Source organism: Equus quagga, chromosome 13 (genome assembly GCF_021613505.1).
Source record: "Equus quagga isolate Etosha38 chromosome 13, UCLA_HA_Equagga_1.0, whole genome shotgun sequence".
NCBI lineage: Eukaryota > Metazoa > Chordata > Mammalia > Perissodactyla > Equidae > Equus > Equus quagga.
The window spans coordinates 78,634,002-78,657,805 of NC_060279.1; the positions used below are offsets into that span (position 1 = coordinate 78,634,002).

A 23,804-nucleotide genomic window follows, 5' to 3' on the forward strand; every position below is an offset into this window, starting at 1 on the left:
GGGGTGTAGGATGAATATGAAGGGTGTATCTGGGTGGGTGTGTAGGGTATTATGGGGGTGTGAGCGTGGGTGTGTGTATGTGGGTGTGGGTTGCTTCTATCTGTTGCAATAAAACAGTCTCTTCTATTTCTGGGAGGCTTCAGTCCGCTTTTAATGGTTTGTCACACCAGGAGAACACTCTCAACCTCACAGATGGCATACACTGTGTCGCTTCACTTCTAATAAAAATGTTCCCTTCAAGAAAACATGTGCCTGCATTGCATGCCAAAACACAAACAGAAATCTTGGAGAACCGAGGTAGCTCAGGGAATTAATCCCTTATGGAAAAGCCTTCCCTACCAGAAATGGTGGAAAGTAGAATTTAAGCCATGACGGTCAGAGTGGAGTGAGTTTTGTGTTGACTAGTTCCAAAACACATCCTAGAAAAATCGCAAAAACCACTGTGCATCTCCTGCCTCCTGGTCCAGGCAGCCCGGCCCGAACAGGACAAGGGGCTGCCGTATCTCCTGCTGCTGGCGCCACTCCTTCAGGAGTCCCTCTGGTCCCCAGCAGAGGCTTGTCATATGGAGCAAAATGGACTGATGCAAGTGGATACTGAACACGCAAGAACTGGCCGTGCTGTGGCCTCTTGGTCTCTTGTGAGCAGCAAGGGGGTAATTCCAGGCTTGGGCAATGGTAGCCGGTTAGTAACACTAGCGTATGACCTTAGGCCTGTGGTTGCACCCCTGTCCTTGTAATGGGCAAGGCTGTTTCAGGTCAGGCAAGGCGAGGAAAAAGCTGGACGACAGTCTGGATTGGGAAGGATATTATAATGTTTTTTAGAGAGAAGTTGGATGAAATGATTGCTTAATGTACATTTTCAGTATTTGAGGTAGTTGAAATGATGTCTTTGAAGGGGCGCATACTGGTTGAGGATGAAGTCGCCTTATAATAAAACCCCAAAGATACTTCTGATTATTTGGACACAGTGTGTGCTGGTCACTGTGCCCACGGCCCGCCCTGAGCCACATCGAAGTCTCGTGACTCCAGTCAGTCAAGGGAGGGGTGGCAGGCCTTGAAATTCAAGAACCATTTTTGATCCATTTCATCATTTTCAAATATGTGTTCAAAAGGTTAAATTAAATAGTTTTAATCCTATTAGATCCAAATTTTATTCATTTCTCTTCCTCACAGTACCAAGTGTAGTATCAAATTATCAATACTTAATGATTGCTTTTCGATGAATGAATAACAGTAGTAATTATTCCAAGTTAGCACTTAGTTAATTGTAAAATACACAGTTAATTGAAAACATTTTGAAACACTCATCCATTTTTAAGCCTTTCAAAAATGTAGCATATAGTCATTGATAATTTTAATCATGAGTATTAACCTGGAAATGTATAGAAGAGTACTTATTTAAAACTTACAGTTCAGTAAGCTGGAAAATTGTGACTTCTGAGTAATTCCAAATTTCTTTTGAGTGGGATCCAAGCTGTAGAAGTTTCTCTGCGTGAGGAAGGTGTGGTGATTGCTTTGGGCTTTTCTGTCGTGATCTGTTAAGTGTGTCTGTGTTTCTCGCTAGCAGGCCTGCCGCGTCGTGGGTAGGACGAGCAGCCGGAGTCCCCGGCGGGTGCTGGGCCAGTGTACCTGTCGATGTGGGGGACTTGGCCCAGAGCAGCTAAGGAACATGTAAAGGATTCCTTAGACCCAAGAATTCTGTTCCAGAAGCTGTCAGAGCAGCTGCTGATTGTTGAAAGGAAACCAAGCCACCACTGCTGCACCAGGAGCTGAATCTCTGCGTTTCTGACCTGAGGAGAGGAACGAGGGGTGGGAGGGGAGACTGGGGGATCAGGAATGCCCCCTGAACACTTGTCATGAGCTCCAGATGTTTCACTTCTTTATAGTCAAAGAGGTTGCGGATGGAAGACACCCGTGAGGACCTTTGCTTCCTCTTCTGACCAAGCCCGGCTTTTCCCTCGTGCAGACTCTGGGAGCTCTGACGGGTGCATGTGGTGTGAAACCGAAGCTGGTTCTCCTTCCCCGTAACTGGTCTTGTTTTGACCCTGGTGGTTATGCTCCAGGGGAGTCAGGGCCTGGAGGGCTGCTGTAGTTTGCACTGAGTGTGTCCCTGTGCTGCTGGTCTCCAGGGTCTGGAGATTCAGGAGCACGTTGTCATTGTCGTTGTGGGGTGTTGAGCAGGGAAGGAGGGGGGCCATCAAAGAAACTGCCCGCTGGACAGTCCAGTGGCAAGAGACATGAGCAGCGGGGCCTACGGTGTGAGCGCCGAGTGCTGACGGTGTCGGAACTGATGGGTAAGAAGACACGAGTGAGCCGAGTAGTCTCGCTGAGCCCTTGAACCAGGAAGGACAGAATTACTGCAGAAGGAAAAAACGTTTCAGGCACAGTATAATTTCCCCCTTTTTACTCGGTTTCAGAGTGAACAGCTGAGTGACTGTTAAATTCATTGTGTGTTTATGAGGAAAACTTCATCTAGCAATCCCAGGTCCGGTCTGATCAGGACCTGGTTAAAATGTGAAAGCTCTGCTTTAACCGTGTGTTCAAATGACTAAAAGAGAACCCAGTTTTGTTCAACTCACTCGCTGCCCTTTGGGAAACTGAAGGATGATGAGAAGCTGGTCCCTCTCCTCCTCCCCGGGAGCCTGTGATTCGTGGGAGTGGCCACGCCGACAGGCTTCCAGAGGTCAGGCGGGCAGCACCGTACCAGGCTGTGTCTACATGTCCCTACAGTAATGAAGCTCCATTCTGGACCCCATAAGGATGTGTGTTTAGAAACTTGCACTATCCATAGCAGAACCAGTGCAAATGCTAATATTATGACTTTTTACACAATACCGGAGCATAGGTCCATTTCTGACCAAGTAACATATCAAAGAGTCAGGGTAGTCTCCGCCTTATTCTGAGCAGCTGGAAAGGTTCCGCATTTCCTCCCACACAGCTAGTAAGGTGAGAATTTGCAAATATTTGGTAAAATCCAGCACCGTCTTTCTTTACATTTCCTCTAACAATTTGCAGTCCAAAAATGAAATATGTGTGACATGCCACTGGGTTTGGATTGGAGAGAAAGCGTACCACCTGAGACGATTGTGTGTGTGTGTGTGTGTGTGTGTGTGTGTAAGAGAAGGAGGGACAGGGAGAAATGAAGAGCTGTTCTGTGCTTAATGTGCATTCAGGGTAGAGATGTAATCTAGAAATTATTTTCATGTGTGGACAAATACAGTCACTTATTTTTAAATTCAGGCTGTTGTTTCACATTGACTCCCAAAGTAAAACAAACAAAGCTTGTAACGTGACCCTAGACTGGTTTTTATTCTGCCTCTTCACCTGTCCGTGGGAGCTGTTGTGCTTGCTGTCAGCAGCTCTTCCCACCTCATGTCCCTGTGTCATCGATGTATGCATAGCACTCGATGCTCTGCAGTTGATATTGGGGATGTCCCGTAAAAGTAAATGCTGTGCCTGCCATTGACAGTTGGCCCAAGCCCTGAGGATGGCGTTCCAGGTGGCAAAAGATGAAAGTCAATGTATAGAGATGATTTTTTGAAATGAAACCTTTGGAATACCAATGGTGTGACACGGCCACCAATCCAGTGACAGGTGCCGCTGTCCGTTAACGGGTGCATCACCCCCTACCAGGAGTGGGGCGGGTGGTGACAAAGCAGTGAGCCGTGAACCCTCTTAGGCCACATGCCCAGGCACGGGCCATCAGCCAGCGGCCTCTGGGGGATCCTCAGCATCCAGTCGTCTTGGCTAGGTTCTGAGAGGACAAGAAAACAACCAGGTAACCCGGGCCCAGGTAACGCCAGGTTTGCAGAAGGAGGAGGGAAAAGTGTGGCTCCTTAAAAGTAGGTATTCACGGGACCGGCCCAGTGGTGCAGTGGTTGACTTCACGTGCTCCACTTTGGCGGCCTGGGGTTCGCGGGTTCCCATCCTGGGTGCCGACCTCCACGCTGCTCATCAGGCCCAGCTGAGGCGGCATCCCACATGCAAAAAAGAGGAAGACTGGCACAGATGTTAGCTCAGGGACAATCTTCCTCTCACACACACACACACACACACACAAAAGTGGGTCTTCACCATGTCACCTGTTGTGAATCCTTTTGAGAGGATTATCTTCCGTTTGGGGTGACACTCTCGTAGCACCTGAGTTGAGTTCCCAAAAGACCCTCCAGAGCTGAGAACATACCAGGGTAAATGCTTCCTGATCAGCAGGTGCTCCACCAAGAGACAAGTCGGCCAAAGAGAACCTGGGGTAAGGAGAAGCTGGAGCTGTGTTTTCCTCGCGACAGAGGCTCAAGTGGAGGGATTTAGCATAAATAATTTTCCTTGTTATTTTAAAGGGAAATTATTTTTCAAGTCAAATGAGGTTTTTGAGGTTTCTTAGTTATGTGATTTGCTGTGTCATCATTCTTTCACTTTTTTCCTAACACATCTCAGTCCCACCCTGGTGACTGGCTCTGGCCTTGTAGTGGGACAGGAGTCGGCACAGCTGCATTCAAAGCGTCTTCTGTTTGGCTTTATTTTCACTGGCCCGTGATCCTGGGCATAGAAGTTAGCCTCTGAGGCTCCGTTTCCTCCCTGGCAACGTGGAGCTAATGATAACAAACAAGATGACATCTGTGCCGAGGGCTGGTGCTGCAGCGGAGGCCCCAGGACGTCCAGCCAGTCCTGCAGTCCCGCCCACCGTCCAGGGCTTGGGGTCCTTATCTGCTCACATTTAGACTGGATGATGATCCCCAGGGGCTCTTCTGACAACTAAAATAGCGTATGTGTGATCCTGACACAGCCATGGGTAGCAGCCAGGACACCCTCCAGAAAGGACACACTCCGTGTGTGGTGGAGCAGGACATCCCTGGTTATCAGCCGCTCTTTCATATGAAACCTTGCTCTCTTGGCTTGGTCCTTGCACACCAGCTTCCCGTGGGTTTGCCCAGTGGCGGTACGGGGGGAAGGAGACCTGAGCTCCGGGTCGTCACCCTGCTGACCCACCCTGGTCTCCTCCCGGCTGTGCCTGCCCCCCTCCCCAACTCCCTGCCCCGGGGCCACAGCTTGAACCTGTATCTTGGACTTCCTATCTGCAGAACGCTTGTTTCTGAGAGAGCACCCCCTTCATGAGGAGATTCCCCCTACCCTCCCGCTCTAGATGGGAGCATCCCGAGTTACTTGTGGTGGTTTCTGGTTTTCAGTGCACAAGTGACAGCGTGAACACAGGCCCACGCTGTGCAGTACAGAAGCGTGGAAGGAAGCGTGTTGTAAAGCATAGTGTGAAATCTCTCCTCCCCTGCGGCCCACGCTCCTCCCCAGAGGTAGTCCACCGTTGGCTCAATGTGAAGCGTTGCTTTTGGGGTGTTTTTTCACTTAGAGAAAGTTTAAAGAGATTCTTTACACCTGAAGTTAAACGTTTGCCCCCTTTCTGATCCCCTTTCTGACCTCAGAGTTAGGGACCTCAAGTGCGCCATGCAGCGAAGACAGGCAGCGGTCACATTCAAGCCAAGCTTCTCCTCGTCAGCACAAGTGTGTTTGAGAACGGCACACTGTCCTCAACAGCATAACACTAGTGCTTCCACTGAGGGGCATGAGGAGAGGCCAGGACGCCGGTCTGGGTTCTGCAACGTCGTTCACAGCCAGGAGTCTTCCAGAGACTGGGGCACGTTAGACAGGCCACTGCCCTTGCCTGTCTTTCATTTCCTTCTTTCTGAACTCTAGCCGTTAGCAGCATAGTGTGTCACCGTGAAGGGGCCGAGGCGAATGCTTGGTGAATTCTCCAGATTTAAAGTGCTCCCAGAGAAACACTTCGTGGTGTTGGGAGTCCAGGGCCTCGCCAGAGGGACTCTCCTAAGTTGAACTTGAAATGTATATAAACTAGGTCTTTGAGAACCATTGAGGCTAACACTGTGTGTCCAAGAACGTCCCTTCCATTTAAAAGTCCTTGAAAATTAACCCCAGTGGATTAAAACCCAAGTGGATCAAACCCAAGGCGGATACATCAGAGATCGTTCACAGCAGTCTGTCCTTCCACCCACCTGCCAGCTTGCCCAGAGTGCCTTGGCTGGTCTCTCCCCAAGCGGGTCTTTTGCTAATTAGAGAGTTCTTGAAACTTTATCTCCTAAGGATGTTTTCCCCACCTCACTAGGAGGAAGATGACGATGTCTGCCTACTGTCACCTTCTGTCTGAGTTTGTGCAGCTATAACAGAATGCGACACACTGGGTGGCTCCAACAACAGACGTTTGTTCCTCCCAGTTCTGGAGCTGAAGGTCTGAGATCAGGGTGCCGGCACAGTTGGCTTCTGGTGAGGACTCTGTTCCTGTTGTGTCCTCACGTGGCCTTCCTTGGTGTGAGCGCACAAAGATCCAGTGACTCCCCCTCCTCTTAGAAGGGCACTGATCCCATCCCGCGGGCTCCACCCTCACGACCTCATCTAGCGCTGATCACCTCCCAAAGGCCCCACTTCCTAAAACCATCACATTGGGCATTAGAGATTCAGTATAGGAATTGCGGGGAACACACACTTTCAGTCCACAGCCCCCTGTCTCTTCCTGGAGAGGGTTTGGGATGTTGGGATTAAGCTCTGCTGTGGATGCAGAAAGGGGATTTGGGCCTGAAAGTATTTGTGGCCTCTTGGTGCCCAGAGATCTTTTTGACCACACAGTAGTCTCACTGTGTCTTACCTCAACACGGAATTTTCTGAGACGTGGCCTCGGATAGTCAGGCTCCTGGGGAGGCACAGCCCCAGGTGGAGTTGGATCCCAGTTGCTGTTCACACGGTGGATCTGGTGGGGACTGAGCGCTCACGAGAGCTGCCCCTGCCCTGCGCTGATTTGGGCGGTAGACCCGCCATCAGCATATGGCAGGGGTGCCCCTTCTTCTGCAGGTTAATTTGAAGTTGGTCCAGAGGTAGCCTGTGCTTCGTAATAGAAGCTGGAATTTGGCTTTTTAGGGGCCATCACTCGTTTCTTCTCAATTTTGACAGTTTTCTTGTGATGGTCTTTAAGCAACGTGAGAAGCTTAAGATTCGTGCTCGTGTCCAGCTGCTCTTGGCTGCACCCGGCCCTGCCGTGTCCTTAACTGCATGCCTTGCCTGGGGCATCCCTTGTGCACTGGCTGTGCTGGGGCCTGTGGCGCCGGCCCAATGCAGACCGCCCCCACACCCGACTGTCAGGGTATCCGGGAACAGAGGCCCTGCAGTTTGGGGGAGACTGTTGGTTGTTCCTTTGAAAGGGCAGGGGAGCAAGCTACGCGTTGAGCTCACCTGGAGGGACCTGCGTGTGAGGAGCTGTGAAAGATTAGGAGACAGGAGGAGCCCTCAGCATGTTCTCAGGAAGCAGAAGGCCTGAGGCTTTGTCAACTAAAGAGAGTTGACCAGGTGGCCTTGGGCATGGGGTTACTGCGTTCCAGCTGAGGGTCAGAAAGTGGGGAGACTGTTCCTGGGCTATCACTCCAAAGCCAGTGACCTCTGCTGGTGGCTTCCAACAACAGAAATGTGTTCTGTCACAGTTCTGGAGGCCAGAAGTCCAAAATCGTGATCAGTAGGCTACACTCCCTCCAGAAGCTCTAGGGGATGGATCCTTCCTTATCTCTTCCAGCTCCTGGTGGCTCCAGACGGCCCTGGGCTTGTGGCCGCATCAGTCCGGTCTCTGCCTCTGGTCACATAGTGTTCTCCTGCCTGTTCCTGTATCCAAATGTCTCTTTTCTTAGAAGGACACTTGTCATTGGATTACGGCCTATCCTACTCCAGTGTGACCTCATTTTAACTTAATTGCATCCTCCAAGACCCTATTTCCAAAGACGGTCACATTCATAGGCACTGGAGGTTAGGATATGGATATAATTTTGGGGAGGACACAGTTGGACTCACAGTGCCCCTACCCCCTCATCAGGGGGATATTGGCTGACCACCCCACCTCAGACCCCCCTGCCTCAGGTGTGATAAACCCAAGTTCTGTACCACGAAGTAAGTCGTTTGTGAGGCAAAGTGAGTCTGGCGAAGTTCTGGGTGCTGTGGGCCTTCCTTGTGGGAGACACCTGTGTCCTCTGCCTCTCATGTCCCTCTGGCTTCTTCCCATCACTCCGGGGTGCACACGGGCTCCGTCCTTTCTCCGCTGCACATGGAAGGAGGTGCGCTAGGAGGCAGTTTTTCGTGTCCCTCCTTGAATGCACTGAGGTCATGATGCATTCTGAGGTTAGGCTGTGGGGATGGAGTGGCCTCTAGGACCACCTCCTCCAAAGGGAAGAAGTGCTGTCCTCGCCAGAGAGGGCCCCTGTGGCGAAGATGGAAATAAGTTGTCACCATGCAGATTTTATCTACTTCGTGTGTAATAGTCTTACTTGGCATAGAAATCGAGTTCTGAACTTTTCTTTTGGAGACAGCAAGTACTGTGATCTGTCAGAGTAGAGGAATGAGGCCGTGCTGATCGAGGCCACGCCCAGCACGAGGACCGTGCAGACGTCCTGTGAGTGGCATCTCACGGTCAGTTATCTGTCTGCATCAACAGCGAGGCCGTGTGTTTTCACGACGTGATGAGCTGTTCCCTTTGTGACGGGGCTTCAGGTGCTGCCTCTGTGCTTCCCCTGCTGTCAGGAGGCGCCTCTCTCCATCGTCCCCCATGAGGCCTGGCGCCTCTTATCACTCTTGTCACTCACGCCAGCTGGGTGAATAGGTGAGGATTTGCAGACTGGTTCCCCCTCTTTGTAAAAATCACTTTTTTCCATCCCAATTAGGAGGGGATACTGGTTTACATTCTCATCTCCCAGTAAAGCACAGACACATAAAAGGTGGTCTGAATGCTTCCTGCTGTCTGGGACTCAGTAGGAAAGTTGCATTGCCTCTCTTTAGAAGTTCTTTCTTTTGCCCCATCACAGTGATGCAACAGTAATTTTTGTTCCGTGCAGTGAGTTTTCCAAATTAAAAAAAGAAACGATGAGAGCCCTGAGAGCCCTCTCCTGGGACAGTGAGAGGAGCAGCCCTGACCGCTGCTTGTGCTCCTCTGTTTTCGTGGTCAGTCTGGACAGCAGCTGGCAGCGTTCCTTCCGTGGCCAGGCATTTCTGCTTGTTGCAGTGGTGAAGTGTGATGGCTGGTGGGCCGGGCTCCCTGGTGCCCCCTCTCCCTTCCCCAAGTGTGTCTGAATGTCCCTGTAGTGATCTGATATATCACTTACACTCGTAATTAAAATAAACCTTGTATTTTCTTCCTGCTCTGTCTCACCCACCCCGCCCGCCCCTTCTAGAAGCCAGAGGCCTGGAGTCCACAGGAAAAAGAGGAGGGCCTTGGATTTGACTTTGGCTGAGTTATTAAACCTCCCCCCGCCCCAATCAACTGGAAGGTTTTAAGACACATGGTTAAGATTTGCTCCCAGGAATGCTGCCCTATCTGGAATGGTGAGGAACGAATACCAAGTATCTCCAGACTTCCGGTTTTGCTTTATTATATTTTTTAGGTTTTGTTTTCTTTCTCCCCAGATTGTGTTTGAGGTTCATGCTCTGATGCTGGAAGGAGCCACAGAGCATACAGCAGAAACTGCTTTTCATTGCTGCTCACCACCCGGCATCTTTCTGTGAACAGGATCTGGGCGTTGGTCCCCGGGGCGTCTTCCCTGCATCTGGGAGCTGCAAACCTGGCTCAGGACTGTTAGCCCGTTAGCTTGGAGAGCGCCGCCTTGCTGGCCGTAGGATGCTTGTGTGAAACGTTGCATCAGTTGGCTCGCATCCGAAGGCCTGTGAGAAGCCCCTCCACTGGGTCTTGCTCTGCGGGCTGAGGGATGATGCCAGAGGAGCGGCGTGTGCATTCGCCTGTGGTTTTCTTGCCGTCTGTGCTCTTTTCTGACCGTCCACTCATGGGTGACTTGGTTTATGAAAGCACTCAAGGTGGACTCCAAGGGGACACATTAGTGTTCCTGTCCGTGGGTTTAAAGGCTTAAGAATGATAATGTTTTTGGCATTTGCTGTATAATGTATGAAAAAGGTTTCGGGCTGGTAGGTCTCCTGGCCAGTGGTGGTTTGGGGGCGTCCCTGGGACAGGCATCTTTCTCTCAACGCCTCGTTTTCTATCATGAGGAAGCTGCCCTTTGAATTAGCGTCTAGATTTGAGAAAGTCAGCCTGGTTGATCGTGTTCCCTTAACAAGTAGGATTCAAAAGTAAATGACAAAAACCAGGAAATGACCTTGGGTTTTCCAAGAGGCCTTTGGATTGGTGGTCCATCCTTGTTCCTGGCCACACACTTAATTAAACTGTGTTGAAAATGGATCTTTTAAGTGCATGAGGGGTTTTTTGGTTTGTTTTTTAGGGATTTTTTTTTCCATCTAGATGGATACTTGGTTGGATTCAGAATTTTATATCTAAATATTACTGAAAAGTCCTTGGGCTTCTTGCATTTATTTTAGGTTTTGCACCAGTTTTGCATTATCTCAGTTGGGTACTAAATAGCTTCAGAATTGGCAGTATATAGAGGAAAACCAGATGTGTGTGCTCCAAAAAAAGTGCATTTAGATCCAGGATTCCCTTAGTAGGCTGCTTCGGATTCATACCCAATGCCTTTTTTCTTTTCTTTGAAAATAATTCACTCTACTTAAAAATGTCTGAGGGGAAACCCTCTGAAAGAAGCCTGGAAAGGCGTGCGTGCCTGCACCCCGTCCCTGAGTGTCTTCCACATGCATCGACGTGCTGCTCTTGGGGAGTCCCACTCCGAGGTCAGCCGCAGGCGAGCTGGAGCTGGAAGCCTGGAGGTGCTGCTTCTGGCTACTGGCCTGGGAGCTCACTGCATTCCAGTTAGCTCTTTCTAGATTCCAAAGTCTGTTTGGAAAAGGCTGCAAACAAAAGGAGCGGGAAGAACAAAGGAGGGTGAAAGCTCCATTCTAGGAAGACGAGTGGGTAGTTGTCCAGGTGAGCTGTGCCCTCGCTGTCCTGCAGGGGATCGGGCCCTGGGCAGACGGCAGGCTGAACTGCTGGGCCCCCGTCCTCCTAACAGAGTGAGAATCGACCAGCACGTTTTCATTGGCGTTCTCTTTGGGAACCACAGTGATCATGTGAAAATGGCACATGACCTCGTTTGTGCTACCCTACGTTTAAGATTTGCCATAAGTGCGTTTTACTCATCGCCAATTTAAAATCCAGTCCAAGCCAACGCATTCCATCTCAGCCTGCTGTGTGTTTCAAGAGGCCGCGGAGTGCCTTGAGCAGCGTGGCTGGGAAGTGGGCACATCACAGTCTTTTGTGTAATTGACTGTTGGAGGACTTTGTTTTTATTTTTACTCATTTCACTGTATTAGCCTCTTAAAACACGACCTGCCCTCAAGGTGATGTGATCGTGAAAGAGACGAGGTGTATTTCGACCCAGAATGTCCCCCAGGGTTGGCCAGGCTGCAGAGCCTTCCCTGAGGCGCTGTGTGTGGGGCGCCTGCCCCTGCTCACCTCTTAGCCCCTCTCTCTGTGCCTCGCTCTGTGCCCTGGCTCCTGCCCGCCCTGTGCCGGTCACTGACACCTTCCTACCCCCGACCATGTTGGCCTGAAAGGAGGGGTCCCTTTGGGTCTTCTTGTGTGTCATCCTGCTAGTTAACGTGATTCATTCTTGATTATGAAAACAGCACAAGGTGAAAAAATCAACTACCGCGCAAAGCCCGTGGTGAGTGAGTTTCCCTCCCAGCCTGGACCCTCACCCCACCCCCCGGGGGTGCCCACCAGTAATTTCTGATATGGCCTCTCTGCACAAGCTCACATAGGTCCTTTAAAACGCAAATTGGGGCATCTCTAACCACAAATTTACCACCTTCTCTTAATAAATATGTCTTGATTGGCTGAGAAATCAGTGATTTATAACTTGGCCATCCTCCTGCTCGTTCTTTTAGAATATCATAAACTCCTCCTTCATTTATCAGTTGCTTCAGATGGGCGAGATCCAATGCTCCCTGAGTCCTCCTTTGGGGGGGTTCCTGCTGGGCACCCTGGCGCTGCCGGCTGGGGAGCAAGGGAAGCACTTGGAGAGCGCGCCTTTGGGACTCCTTCTTGCTGCGTCTTCTCTCTCTTCACAGTTGTCATCTGGTTTTGAGAAGATTCATTCTTTAACAAAATGTTAATCTCACTTTAGAAGAGTTTTTCCAAGTTTTGAGGACTACCTGAAAAAGCGTCTGGAATTGCTTTGTCTGAAGAGTCAGCTCCTTGGGCTCTGGAGTCGGGCATGGGAGCTGCTGTCGCTGGGAGCAGATGGGGGCCACCCCACACGGCCCCTTGGGGGCCCCACTCGTGGGGGCTGTGCCCCCCCAGCAAGGCTTTGCCTTGGGCCTGTGTCCAGAACGTCCTCCCTGGGCAAGCTGTTGGCCCATCTGTATACCCACTGGTCAGCCAGGATGGGCACCTGGCGAGGGTGCCCACCGCAGGGCCTGGGTGATGCTCCCACCTGAGTGCAGAGGTTGAGAAGGGGCATGTGGACCGGGGACCCCCCCCCCCGAGGGGTGGGCGTGGCCGTGGAGTGATGCCTGCGAGCAGGGCCAGCCAGCTGCCCAGGTCCCCGGTGGTGCTGTCCCGAGGCTGTGGGAGGCCCCTGGTGGGTGAAGCAGGCCTGGGGCTGGCCGAGAGCCGAGTCTCCATGCCAGCCTCTCCCGGTGGAGCTTCCTCGGCGCCGGCCAGGCTCCTGCCACTGCCCCTGCCTTCACTTGGTTCTGGCGGGGGTGGTGGGGTGAGGGCATTTTCTCATATGAAAAGCTGGACCTTCCTTCCCGCTCGAGTTAAAGCCATGCTTTCCTTAGAGAAGCTTGTCTCCCAGCAGCTGCACTAGCTGTCCCCGTCTGGAGAACACGGACCCCTTTCGCAGCACGGTGTCTCCTGGGCGGACAGACCCCATCTAGGCATCCTCACTTGGAGGTCACCGTGAGCGGGATTTCTCTGCAGGCTCTGGAGTGCCGGGAGGGGAGGGCGAGGAATGCAGTGGGCTGGAGGGTCTTTCCCTCCGTCCTGTGCGGTCACCTGTTCAGCTCATTTCTGAAGCGCGTATCAGAACCATCTGAAGATGTGGAAACCTTTCTGAGGCCTGGCGTTCTGAATGAATTCCAAGTTAGGAGCATTTTCCTAATTTTGTTTTCATTTACCAGCCAGGCTAGTAACGTGTCCGCCTTCATTATTGTAACGCTGCACATTTAGATTCTGAGGTTTCTGACATTATACTTCTTAAGATTTAATCAACTGTAAATCATATGAAAAGCTGCTTTGTTGGCACTGCCGACAGGAAAAAAATCACTCTTGTGATAGCATTAAATGCCTTCCATTTGTAGGGGGTACTGGCTCATCACCAAAAATAGAGTACAGGCAGAACCTTCTGGAAATAAACTCCATGATTTCGTAAGTTAAATTAAAAAATAGATGATTTGACCTAAATTCACTAAAGGGATCTTACAAAATGTGCAATGATTACAAAACTGTGACCACATTGTAATACCTAAAATTTTAGCTTAGTTTATCAAAACATGCGTGGATGTTTTTTTTTAATTTCAGACCAGGATCAAGTAAACCAGCCCTGAGGGGCAAGTGACAGTAGAAGTCACAGGAGGCCTGAGGGACTCGGGACAGAGTAGAAGTCAGGGCGGCCCCGAGGGACTAGGGGCTGTAAGTCACAAGCCAGCTAGTTCCGTGTGGCACTGAGCCCACATCTCCTCTCTTGACACCCTCCTCCCCATGGTCTCCTCTTTGCCTTCTCTGGGCCTGCGTGTTCCCTCTCCCTAAGATGCGCTCTGCCTTCCCTCTGTCTCCTTCCCTGCCCTCGCCAGCCCCACCTTCCTATAGAGTTTACCCGAGTCTCCTCAGCTAAGAAACCAGACCCTGTTCAGTTCTCGTGTGCTCATTCTGAGAACACAGTCCCCGGTTCTTCATAGTTCTGTGTTTGTTCTGCAGCGTAGGCCCGTTGGGGTCTCATTCCTACCCCCGCAGTGTCTTGCACACAGTAGGTCCTTAATAGAGACCTGAGTTTGGTGTTCTGGAGAGGAGGGGTTCACGTGGTAGGCTGCCATCCGGGACGAAATTGTTCAGGGCGCTGCAGGGAGCAGCGGGCCCTGGGTGGGGAGCAGGACCAGCTTGGCCTGAGCGTGTTGGGTGACATGTAGTCAGAGCAGCCTGACGGCCTTCCAGAGCATGCAGATCCGCAGATGCTGGAGAGCATTTTGTGAAGGCCAGTCGCTTGTTGGCATTTGATCTTGAGAGAATTTAATTTAAGATGATTTAGATGGCTCGCTTAAAATTTGAAGAAAAAGCAAATATCCATTTCATTAGTTCAGACTTACCAGGAAGTTGCATTCGCTTTCATCAGATGCTGCCTATAATCTTGCACTTTAAGGAGTCTGTAGTTGGCTCAGTGTAGCGACATCACTGTGTTTGTAACCGTTTTGTAATCTGTTGCACTTGATCTTTCAGTGGTGCTTTGAAGTTTACAGAGTGCATGAGTGAACCTTCTCAAAGAGTTGTCTAGGGCTGGCTGGCGTAGAAAAGTGGCATTTGGGTTCAGAGACTACGACTGCCTGCCTGCTCATGGCCCCTCTTGAAGATGTAGGTTTGTCTTGTCACAGGGAATCCTAGTGGTGTAAAGTTCCTTTATACGTGTCAGCTGGCTCAGCCTTGCTGAGAGGGGCAAGGAAGGAGCGTGTCACACTGGGGCCGTGGAGTGGGTGCCCAGCCCCTCGAGAGTGAGGCGAGGCGGCATCGGGTCTTGAGGACCAGTGGTGGGACGGAGCGGGTGCTCAGCGCAGGCCTGGCTCCTGCGGCTCCCTCCTCCCGCCTTGGCATTTCTCCGCGCTTGCTTCCACTCACACCTCAGGTGATGTTGTGTTTTGCCGCAAAGTTAGGTGTTCATAACATACCGTTTATTTTCTTGCTTACCAAGATGGCAGAACTCTCAAGAACTCTCACCCTCCTTAACCTTTTCTTCTCAACGCTTTTCATTTGAGTCTCTAAAGCTTTTCCCCTAGAATTGCCTGGCTTAGGACCAGCCACACGAGCCCCGTTAGACAGCGGAGAGCCTGTGTAAGAGCACACACAGACATTTCCGCTTTCCTTTGTGTCATGACCAAGTCCCTGTCTGACTGGCCCATCGAGACGCCCGCCTGCCTTCTCCCTTGTGTCTCAGTCTCAGTCTCTCCTCATCAACATCGGCTTCCTTCCCCTTTGACCGTCTGTCGCCTGGGTGTTTGTGGAGTGGAGGGCATGTCACCACACTTGCTAACGAGGCTAGGGAGACCTCCTGCAATTTGTGCTTCCTTACAAAACGACACCTTCCAAGCCATGAGGGAGACCCGTCAGGAGAGGACCCTCAGCTTTGAGCGCTACGAAAAGGCCCCCAAGCTCTGCTGCCCTGCGGCTGCTCCCAGGCTGGGCCAGCCCCGGCTCTGCTGAGGCCCTACCGGCTGCTGCCCAGGGCTGCTTGTCCCCCAGCGGGCCTCATCAGGGGATGGCTGCCCCCCTGGGGATAGGGAAGCAAAGCTCCAGCACCAGACAGGACCATGTGCTATTTTCTTAACACGAAAGGTCTGGTGGAGAAGTGCTGAGGAAAACAAATGAAGAACAGAGGAGACTTCAGTTTTCTCCAGTTTTTTTAAACCTTTCCCAAACTCATTAGTGCAAATGGTTTATAATGGAAAAGAACAGTGTGTTAATAAAGAGCCAACGTTGCTGGGTTAGCCCTTTGGGGAGCTAGAAGCTCTGCGCTCAGAAGGAGGCAGCCGAGGAAACAGCAAGAGCCGCTGTGTGCGTGTCCTGTGGCTGCTGTGACAGGTGACCACACACCTAGTGGCTTAAACGACGCACATTGACTAACAGCCTGGAGGTCAGAAGCCCTCGTGGGTCTCACTGGACCACACTTAAGATGTGGCAGGGCTGGAGAACCCAGGGGAGAATCTGTTTCCTTGCCTCTTCTCCAGCTTCCGGAGGCACGTGCATTCCTTGGCTTATGGCCCCTCCTCTGGTTTCCAAGCCAGGAATGCCTGGTTGGTCAGCCCTGCCTCATGTTGCATCTCTCTGCCCCTCTGTAGGCGGGAAAGATTCTCTGCTTTTAAAGATGCCCATTGACGTTGGGTCCACCTGATGCTCCAGGACCCTCCCCCCATCTCGAGAGCATTAACTTTATCCCATCTGCAGAGTGTCCTTGCCTGGGTCAGGGCACATACCCATCGGGTCTGAGGAGTAGGGCACACACGTCTCAGGGGGCATTATTCTTCCTGGCATAGCTGGCTGGTATCAGAATGGGGAACTGTGTTTGCAAATGGTTTCTGAAGGCCCAAAAGGAAAAATAGTTCAGAACTTTCTGCCGTCTCTTATTCTAAAAATGGAACTTACCTGTTTTTTCCACTGATGGATTCATTGTTAAAGAAATAGAACTCTTGCTCATCAAAAACTAGGATGCTGTTTTAAAACCATGGACTGTATTTTTATACGGAGTCCTGGTGGTCTGTGCCCAATCCCACCTTTCCTGGGGTGGGCAGTCCCTCCTCTCTCCGAGTATCCGCACCTTCCTCCTCAGCTCTGACAACTGCGTCAGGAGGCAGCGGGCTGACCCTGAAGTGTGATCCTTGTTGCCCTGCTGTGAACAGTCCACAGGTGACCCCAGAAGGTGGTCCCATGGGCATCTAATTTGAGGGGGTGAGACGTAACCCCAAATGAAAACCCCCACAGCTCATGGCAACTCACTCTCCTGAATGTGAAGCCTCAGAGGCACCCCCACCCCCGGATCCTGGCCTGCGGGGGCATCAAGGTGCCAGCCCACCTGCCTGGCTGTTGGAGCCCCAGGTGGGCTGGGTGGGAGGTGGGCCTGGACATGGGGGTGCTCATGAGTGATGGAGTCACCCAGAGCCCATCTCTGGAGACCTGGTCTGTCCCCCTCCTCCAAGGGCAGAGACCCTTGCGTTTGTGACTTGTCTCCTCGGGGGGTGTGAGACCTCCCCCAGGCACTCGGTCTCAACCCCGGGAGTTCTCCAGCCTTCCTTCACCGTGTCTGCCCTCTCCTAACCCACCGCTCCTCACCCGGAGTTCATCACTCCATCTGGAGTGCTGGGTTTGGTAACTTACACACACGTTTCTGCGTTGTTTCTTAAACTTGACTGTCAACTCTTGGGGGCTTCATCATCTCCCCCAATTCTCAAGTACTTCGGGGGCTCCCCAAAAGAACGGATGAATGTGTCTTACTACAAGTCGAGGACATGCTGCCGTCTCCCTGTCCCCGTCCTGGCTGCCCTCTGGGTCTCCCCTCCCCATGAACCTAAAGAAACAGTGATTTCCAGAAGGTCCCTCCCTGTCCAGACCCCGCCGTCGCTCCATCCCAGGGCTCTCAGGTGCGGCCTCCGCTGTGTCCCTCTGCTTACTCTTTGGAAACTCAAACTGGTTGGTTTTTCTTTTTCCTGTAAAGCTTAAAAACTCATCTTTCTGTCGAATATGTGGATGTTTGAGAGAAGTAACTTGCAGATGGAGCAGAACAACTTGACCATGCCGTACATGTTGACAGCCATGTACACACCACACACATATACACTCACCAATCAGACGTTACTCCAAACTGATTCACGAGACAGGCAGACCCCACGGTGTGGAGTCCTGTCCTGGGCCATCCTCCCTGCTTCGTGGCGTCACGGTAGAGCGGCACTTGCCTCTGCCTGCACCGTGTCTGTGCTGACAGTGGCTTGCTTTGTCTCTCCAGGTACTGCAGGGGGCCCAACTGATAGCCGTGGCCTCTTCTGACCCAGCCGCTGCAGGGGTGGACGGCTCACCTCTCCAGGGCAGTGACATCCAGGTCCAGTACGTCCAGCTGGCGCCGGTGACTGACCACACCACTGCAGCTCAGGTGGGTCCCCCTTCTGGAAGTGGACCTGTCCTTGGACAGGTCCCAGGGCTTCAGCGGGTGTGAACACAGCTTGGGTTTTTCTACTGATATTCTCCCACTAGGAAGGTAAACTGTCATTGAAAGATGCATGATTTGGACTTGGACACCCATTTGGGATTATAATTTTTAAGAATGCCTGAAAACGTGAAGGTGGGAAGTTAGATCCTGGCTCACTTGCCAATCTTAAACCAGTTCTTGAGATATTCTGTCTTGTGCAATGTTTATCTGTAAATTCAGAGACAAAAATGCAAATGTTTATCTGTAAATTCAGAGGCAAAAATTAAGTTCTGCCCTGTGTCCTATACAGAGCCCGTTCCTGGGGGCTGCAGAGCGAAGGCGTCCCAGTTCACCTGAGACCTCGCTGCTCCTCTGAGTGGGGTGGGCCCAGCCCAGGGGTCAGTGCTCCTGCAGGCCACAGGCTTTGGTTTGTAAGCCCAGCCCTCAGCCTCGACCCTTTTCCCAGGGGCAGGTTTATAGGGTCCTTGCGTCTGAGCAGCTCCTCGTTTGTGGTAGAAACGCAGGATGGCCCGGACAGCTGTGTGCTTGCACTTGGTCCTCTGGGCACCGTTTGGCCTGGTTTCCAGCTTCCTTCAGTGCGTTTCTAGCTGGCAGCCCAATGGCCTTCTCGGGAACTCCACATACGTAAGGCCCGATTTCCCCTCTGTTCGTTGCGTGCTGACTCAGCATGTCGATTGACTGTGAGCACCGACTGGCCTCCCCACCACAGCCTCTGGTTTCTGGTTTTGCTGGACCACGGCTGCCCTCCTGTGCTTCCCATTGTCAGTGCTGCTCCAGGAGCACTGGAGAACCCGGTTCAAACGCCGTTTGGACACCTTCCTGAGTGTCAGACGAGAGGGCCACTGCTTGTGTTTGAGGTGTTCACACAGCCACCCCGCGGTAAGTGCGCTTGGTCAGTTGAGCACCGTGGCCTCTCTCTTCAGAGTCCCCTGGGTCTGGGGGAACCGGGCCTGGTCCCCCACCCCCGTGCTGGCACGGAGAGCTGGCCAGAAGCCTGGCGCTTGGTCCCCTTTAGGGGACAGCGTGATCCGGTTCATCTGGTTGGTTGATTGTGTCTAGAACGACCAGTCCTGAAGTCAGGGCATATTCCTGTTTTTTGGAGAAAAACCATAGGATTGGTCCTGAGAGGGGAGAGGGTCGGTGAGAACAAAGCACGAGGCTGCTGGTGCCACAAATGATTTAGAGGTGCTGGCTCCAGGCCTGATCAGCACCACAGTGTGTGTCCTGGAGGCCCAGCTTCCTTCTGTCCCTTCTTGGGCCCCACTGGGCCTCGTGCAGGCGGGGCCACGCCCACAGAAGGAAGGGGCTTCCGGACGGTCTCTTTCTCAGCACGAAGGGCCCCTCATTCTTGTGGGATTTCCTTGCCTAGTGTGCTGGTCAGAACGGGGTCACACATCTAAACTTGTTCCTGGAGAAGACTGATCAGCTGACGAGAATGTCCCACCAGGTGTCTCTCAGGCTGAAGGAGGGGCCTGGCTTCTGAGGGGATGGGCTGCTCCTAAAACGAGGGCAGGGAGCTGGGGGGGGACGTGGTGCCTGCTCCCTGGAGCAGCCAGTCGGGAGGGCCGCGAGCGCCAGGGCGTGAGTGCTGTCCTGGCACCACTTGCGTGGCAGATGCCTGAGTGCTGAGGACTGTGGGGTGCCTGGGGCTGTGGGGTGTCCTAGGTTCCCTCGAATGTCTGCAGCTGAAGCCACTTTTCTGCAGGCTGCCCTGCTGTCTCTTGCCTGAGACACAGATCTGGCCGGTACATTTTGAGGACAAGGGAGAAGGGCAGGGATCCCTGATCAGAGAGGAGCTCCTGGAGTCCTGGGCTCAGCTCCTTATCCCTTGGCCCACCATCCCCGGGTGCCCGAATCCAAAGCTGCCTCTTCCAGTTTTTCAAAGGGAGGGGCTCTCAGTCCCTGGCGAGGCGCCCTCTGCACAGCCTGTAACCCACCCCCCGGAGCCTCCCTCCCTCCCTCCGCCTGCAGCCACCAGCACACCCTAACCCACTGTCCCTTGTCCGGAAACTTGTGGGGACCTCCCCACCATCTGGGTCACAGGTTAATCCTTTCTTGTTACTGCCACCCGGCCACTCTCGTGGGCCCTGTGGACAGCAGGACGATGCCTGTGCTCGTCCTTCATCTGCACGGGGCCCCTGCTCTCAGGAGACTCTGCTGACTGCCCTTAGACGTGTGGATTCGGAAGTGTAGCCTGAGACCGTAGTGAGAGCATAGCACCGGCCCCTCACCCAGGACCCTGCACCCCGGGCTCCATGGCTTCTCTGCCTCTTCCTTCACCTTTGACCCATGGCTTTGGGGAGCCTAAAAAACCCCAAATAATCTCCATTTGGGGGCTGGGTGGTTGACTTATTCCAAGATTGTATTTTTTCCTTTAACTTAAAACTGCACATATGCTTTTAAACTCCTCTTAATATCTGCAACTCATTGATTAGAATTCACGTCTTTAAGGGGAGAAAGAGAGCTGCCCCTCAAACGCTTTTTTGGAACACTGGGATGGTTTGTATAAGAAGGCCAAAGGGCGACTGACAGTCTAGGGAAATACGTCAGGTGAAGGACGGGTCGCCACTTGCAGGGTCTTCCCCAGTGGGAAGCTGAGGGTGGGAGTGGGAAGTGAGCCCCACAGGCTGGGGGAGCCGTGGAGCGTGTGTGTGGAGGGTTGGGAGGGGGCTGGCCACAGAAGCCCCACGAGGAGGGCCCACAGCCCCAGATTTGTCAGAGCTGCTGCGAGCAGCTGGAGTCCTGGGAGAGCCGTCTCCCACAGCAGAGGGGAGCCCAGGACCCCCGGCCCGTCTAGCTCTGGGTGTGTTCACTCACACAGCCATGGTGTTTATGACTGGTGAGTGGCCCGGACTCGCATTGGTGGGCACTGTTGTCGAAAAGCCCCCCTCTCTCCCCTTCCGCAGACGGCCGAGACCCTGCAGCCCACCCTGCAGCCCGAGATGCAACTCGAGCACGGAGCGATTCAGATCCAGTGATGCAGGCCGGGCCGCCCGACTGCGACAGGACCCGAGCCGGGGCCGCCCCGCGCTCAGCACCGGCTCCCGCCAACCGCCCTGTTCTACGTGCCCCGGTCCCACGGCTTCGCACGGGAGGTGACTGCACGTGTTCTGTCAAAGTGCGTCCGAGAGCCTCGTCCACGGGGGAAGCGCCCCAGTAAATAAAAGATGGTAACAACCACCCCCTCTGCCAGAAGACCCCCTTTCTTTTGAGTCATACTGTTGGTGTCAGAGAAAGAGTGGGGAAGCACAGTGTGGATTGTATTCAGTTCACGCGGAGAATCAAGAACTACAATATTTTTCTCTGTTCAAACAGCTTTTTTTAATTTGCTATGGTCTTTATAACAAAAAAGAAAATTGAAAAAAAAGTGGAGTAGCAGAAGCCTTTTGCTGTGTGCTCTGTCAGTGTAATGAAAATAGGTATTTGCAAAGACAACTAATGATTTTGATGGAAATATTGCTTACCTACTTTTCTAGGGGGAAATGCTCTCAACACTGTAATTATGCATTTCTAATGAAATAAAATGTATTTATGACCACAGCAGCTTTAATGTTACTTCCTCTTAAGGGGTGGTTCACCCCAGGCTGGCCTCATTCTTGGTAGGTGCTCAGGGCTCACCCCATGGGCCTTTCTAGCTGGGCTGACAGTACTTGTGGGTGGTCCTTTCAGAGGAAGGGGTGTGCCGTTTCTGTCGGTCCCATGCACCAGGACCTGGAATGTCTACTCCCCGATACAGAGCACTGCCCGGTGGCGCACCCCTCTCAGACAGTCACCCCTTGAGTCAGGGGGAGCCTGCTGCAGTGCACACTGTGCTGTCGAATGACACAGGCCTCTTCCAGCTCCGGAAAGTTAAGGCTCTGGGGTCCTTAGAGAAAGTCGTGTCCAAAGGAGCCTTATCATCTAAAATTTACAAGAAGAAAGGCAGAGGAAACGGTTCCAAACAGAAGCCCCAGAGGTGGTTTACATTACATGTGACCAGCAGCGTCTGGCCTGTTTCGATCACACCGTTTTGGCAGTTACGTTAGCAGGGTTTGTGAAATTCCACCACAAAATTGTACTCACTGACATAGACCGTGACTTCTCATTGCTTTTTCTGGAAAGCGTTCGAAGTTGCCATCCCAAACATCCTGCCTCTTCTCGCTTCCCCACGTTGGGGCTTCCTGGGCTGGGTCATTTACACCAGGGCATGCTCAGGGGTGAAGGCGGGCAGGGGGAGCAGCTCCCTGCAGCAGGGCGGCTTTTCTATATGCCATGCCTGTCTGTCCTCCAAGGATGGGCACCGCGAGATGAGGGGCCTCCGTAGACAGTCGTCCAGGAGAGCCGCTCTCCAGGGGATGGAACTGGGAAGGACACCCATGAAGCTGGCAGGAGAGGGTGTGGTAGCACGTGTCTGGAGTCCCAGAAGGACAGAGGGGAGAGGACAGACGAAAGATGACATTTAAAAGATTCAGGAAGCAGAACACGTCCCAGATAGAAATAAAAATAAATTCCTGCCTGGACACACGCGGAACACTAAAGACAAAGATAATTCTGAAAGCAGCGGGGGGATGGACAGCCCACCTCCACTCGCCTGAAGGAACCGTGGCAGACTGCTCAACAGCCGCTGAAAGTCGGAAGCATCCGGTGGCACCAAGAAGGCACCGAGAGAAAAAAATTCTCAGTACAGAGTTGGGTCTTCAGTAAAACTGTTGTTCAGGAATGACAGTCACCCTCTGACCTAGCAGTTCCGCTCCCAGGTGTCCACCCGTGAGAATTGAAACCATGTAGCACATAAACTTGTACACACATGTTCAGAGCAGCGTCATCCTCAATAGCCAAGAAGTGGAAACACCAAAGATGCATCAGTGAATGATGGACACATAAAATGTGGTCCATCCATACCATGGACTATTATTTAGCCATAAAAAGAGAAGCACTGACACAGCCTACAACGTGGGTGAACCTTGAAGACATTTTGCTGCGTGGAAGAAGCCGAACACAATAGGCCACATGTTGTGTGATCCTATTTATGTGAGACGTCCAGAATAGGCAAACCGTAGAGACTCGAGCAGGTTAGCGGTTGCCAGGGCTGGGGGTGGGGGAAGCGGGGAGTGACTGCTAATACATGTGGGTTTCTTTTTGAGGTGATGAAATTGTTCTGGAATTAGTGGTGATATTGGCATAACTAAATTCACTGAAAGTGATTGAATTGCACACTTAAAAGGGTGAACTTTTTGGCATATAAATTACATCAAAGTTATGAAAAATAAAGAATCGGGTGACATTTAAAAATCCATTTATAAAGAGAAATGAAGGCGTTCCCTGCAGGTGATCCCTCCTATGAAGGAAATTGTAAGGAATTTTCTTCAAGAGCAGGAATACGGCTCCAGGAGGAGGTTCTAAGAGCAAGAAGGAGCGGTGAACAAATCGAACAGTAAACACCCAGATGTGTCTAAGTGCTCTGCACAAAAGGGTCTCACAATGAAATTTTCAAAAACAATAAAATATTGGGAAATATTAAGTTGGGATGAGCAGGAAAGGAGCTAAATTGTTTCAAATCCCCCTTTTATTGCCCTGGAGAAAAAGGATCAAGATACTATACAATTTTAAGATGTCAAGTTCAATATCTATGGCAAACGTTTAAGAAACAGTATATAAAAAATGAGTAAGATGTGGAACATTTGAACAACGTGATTACCTAATGGCCGTGTAGAGCGCTGCTTCCGGCAGTCCTGGAGCACGCGTTCTTCCCACGTGCTCGTTGGAACTTTGTCAAAGTCGGCCGCATGCCAGACCATGAAGAAGATCTAATGGAAAGGCATCAAAATGGATCAAAGTGGATCAACATGGAAAGGCATTTTAATTCAATTTAACTTTAATCAAAACTTGTGGAATACTTCAAAGGTTGTGCTTAGAGAAAAATCTGTACTTCTTTCTGATATATTCCCAGAAGTGGGATTGCTGAAC

The 23,804-nt window shown here is 51.9% G+C and overlaps 1 protein-coding gene across 8 annotated transcripts in view; it reads left to right on the plus strand.

Annotated features, from left to right (window-relative positions):
* Positions 1-21,386, plus strand: part of BANP (BTG3 associated nuclear protein) — a 118,292-nt gene extending 96,906 nt beyond the window's left edge. For all 8 annotated transcript variants that reach the window (XM_046681787.1, XM_046681789.1, XM_046681788.1 and 5 more), the window contains 2 exons: positions 17,658-17,801; positions 20,765-21,386. In XM_046681787.1, the coding sequence (XP_046537743.1) occupies positions 17,658-17,801; positions 20,765-20,836 (216 nt within the window). In that variant the 3' untranslated portion in view covers positions 20,837-21,386. The remainder of the gene's footprint in view (positions 1-17,657; positions 17,802-20,764) is intronic.
* The last annotated feature ends 2,418 nt before the right edge of the window (positions 21,387-23,804 follow it).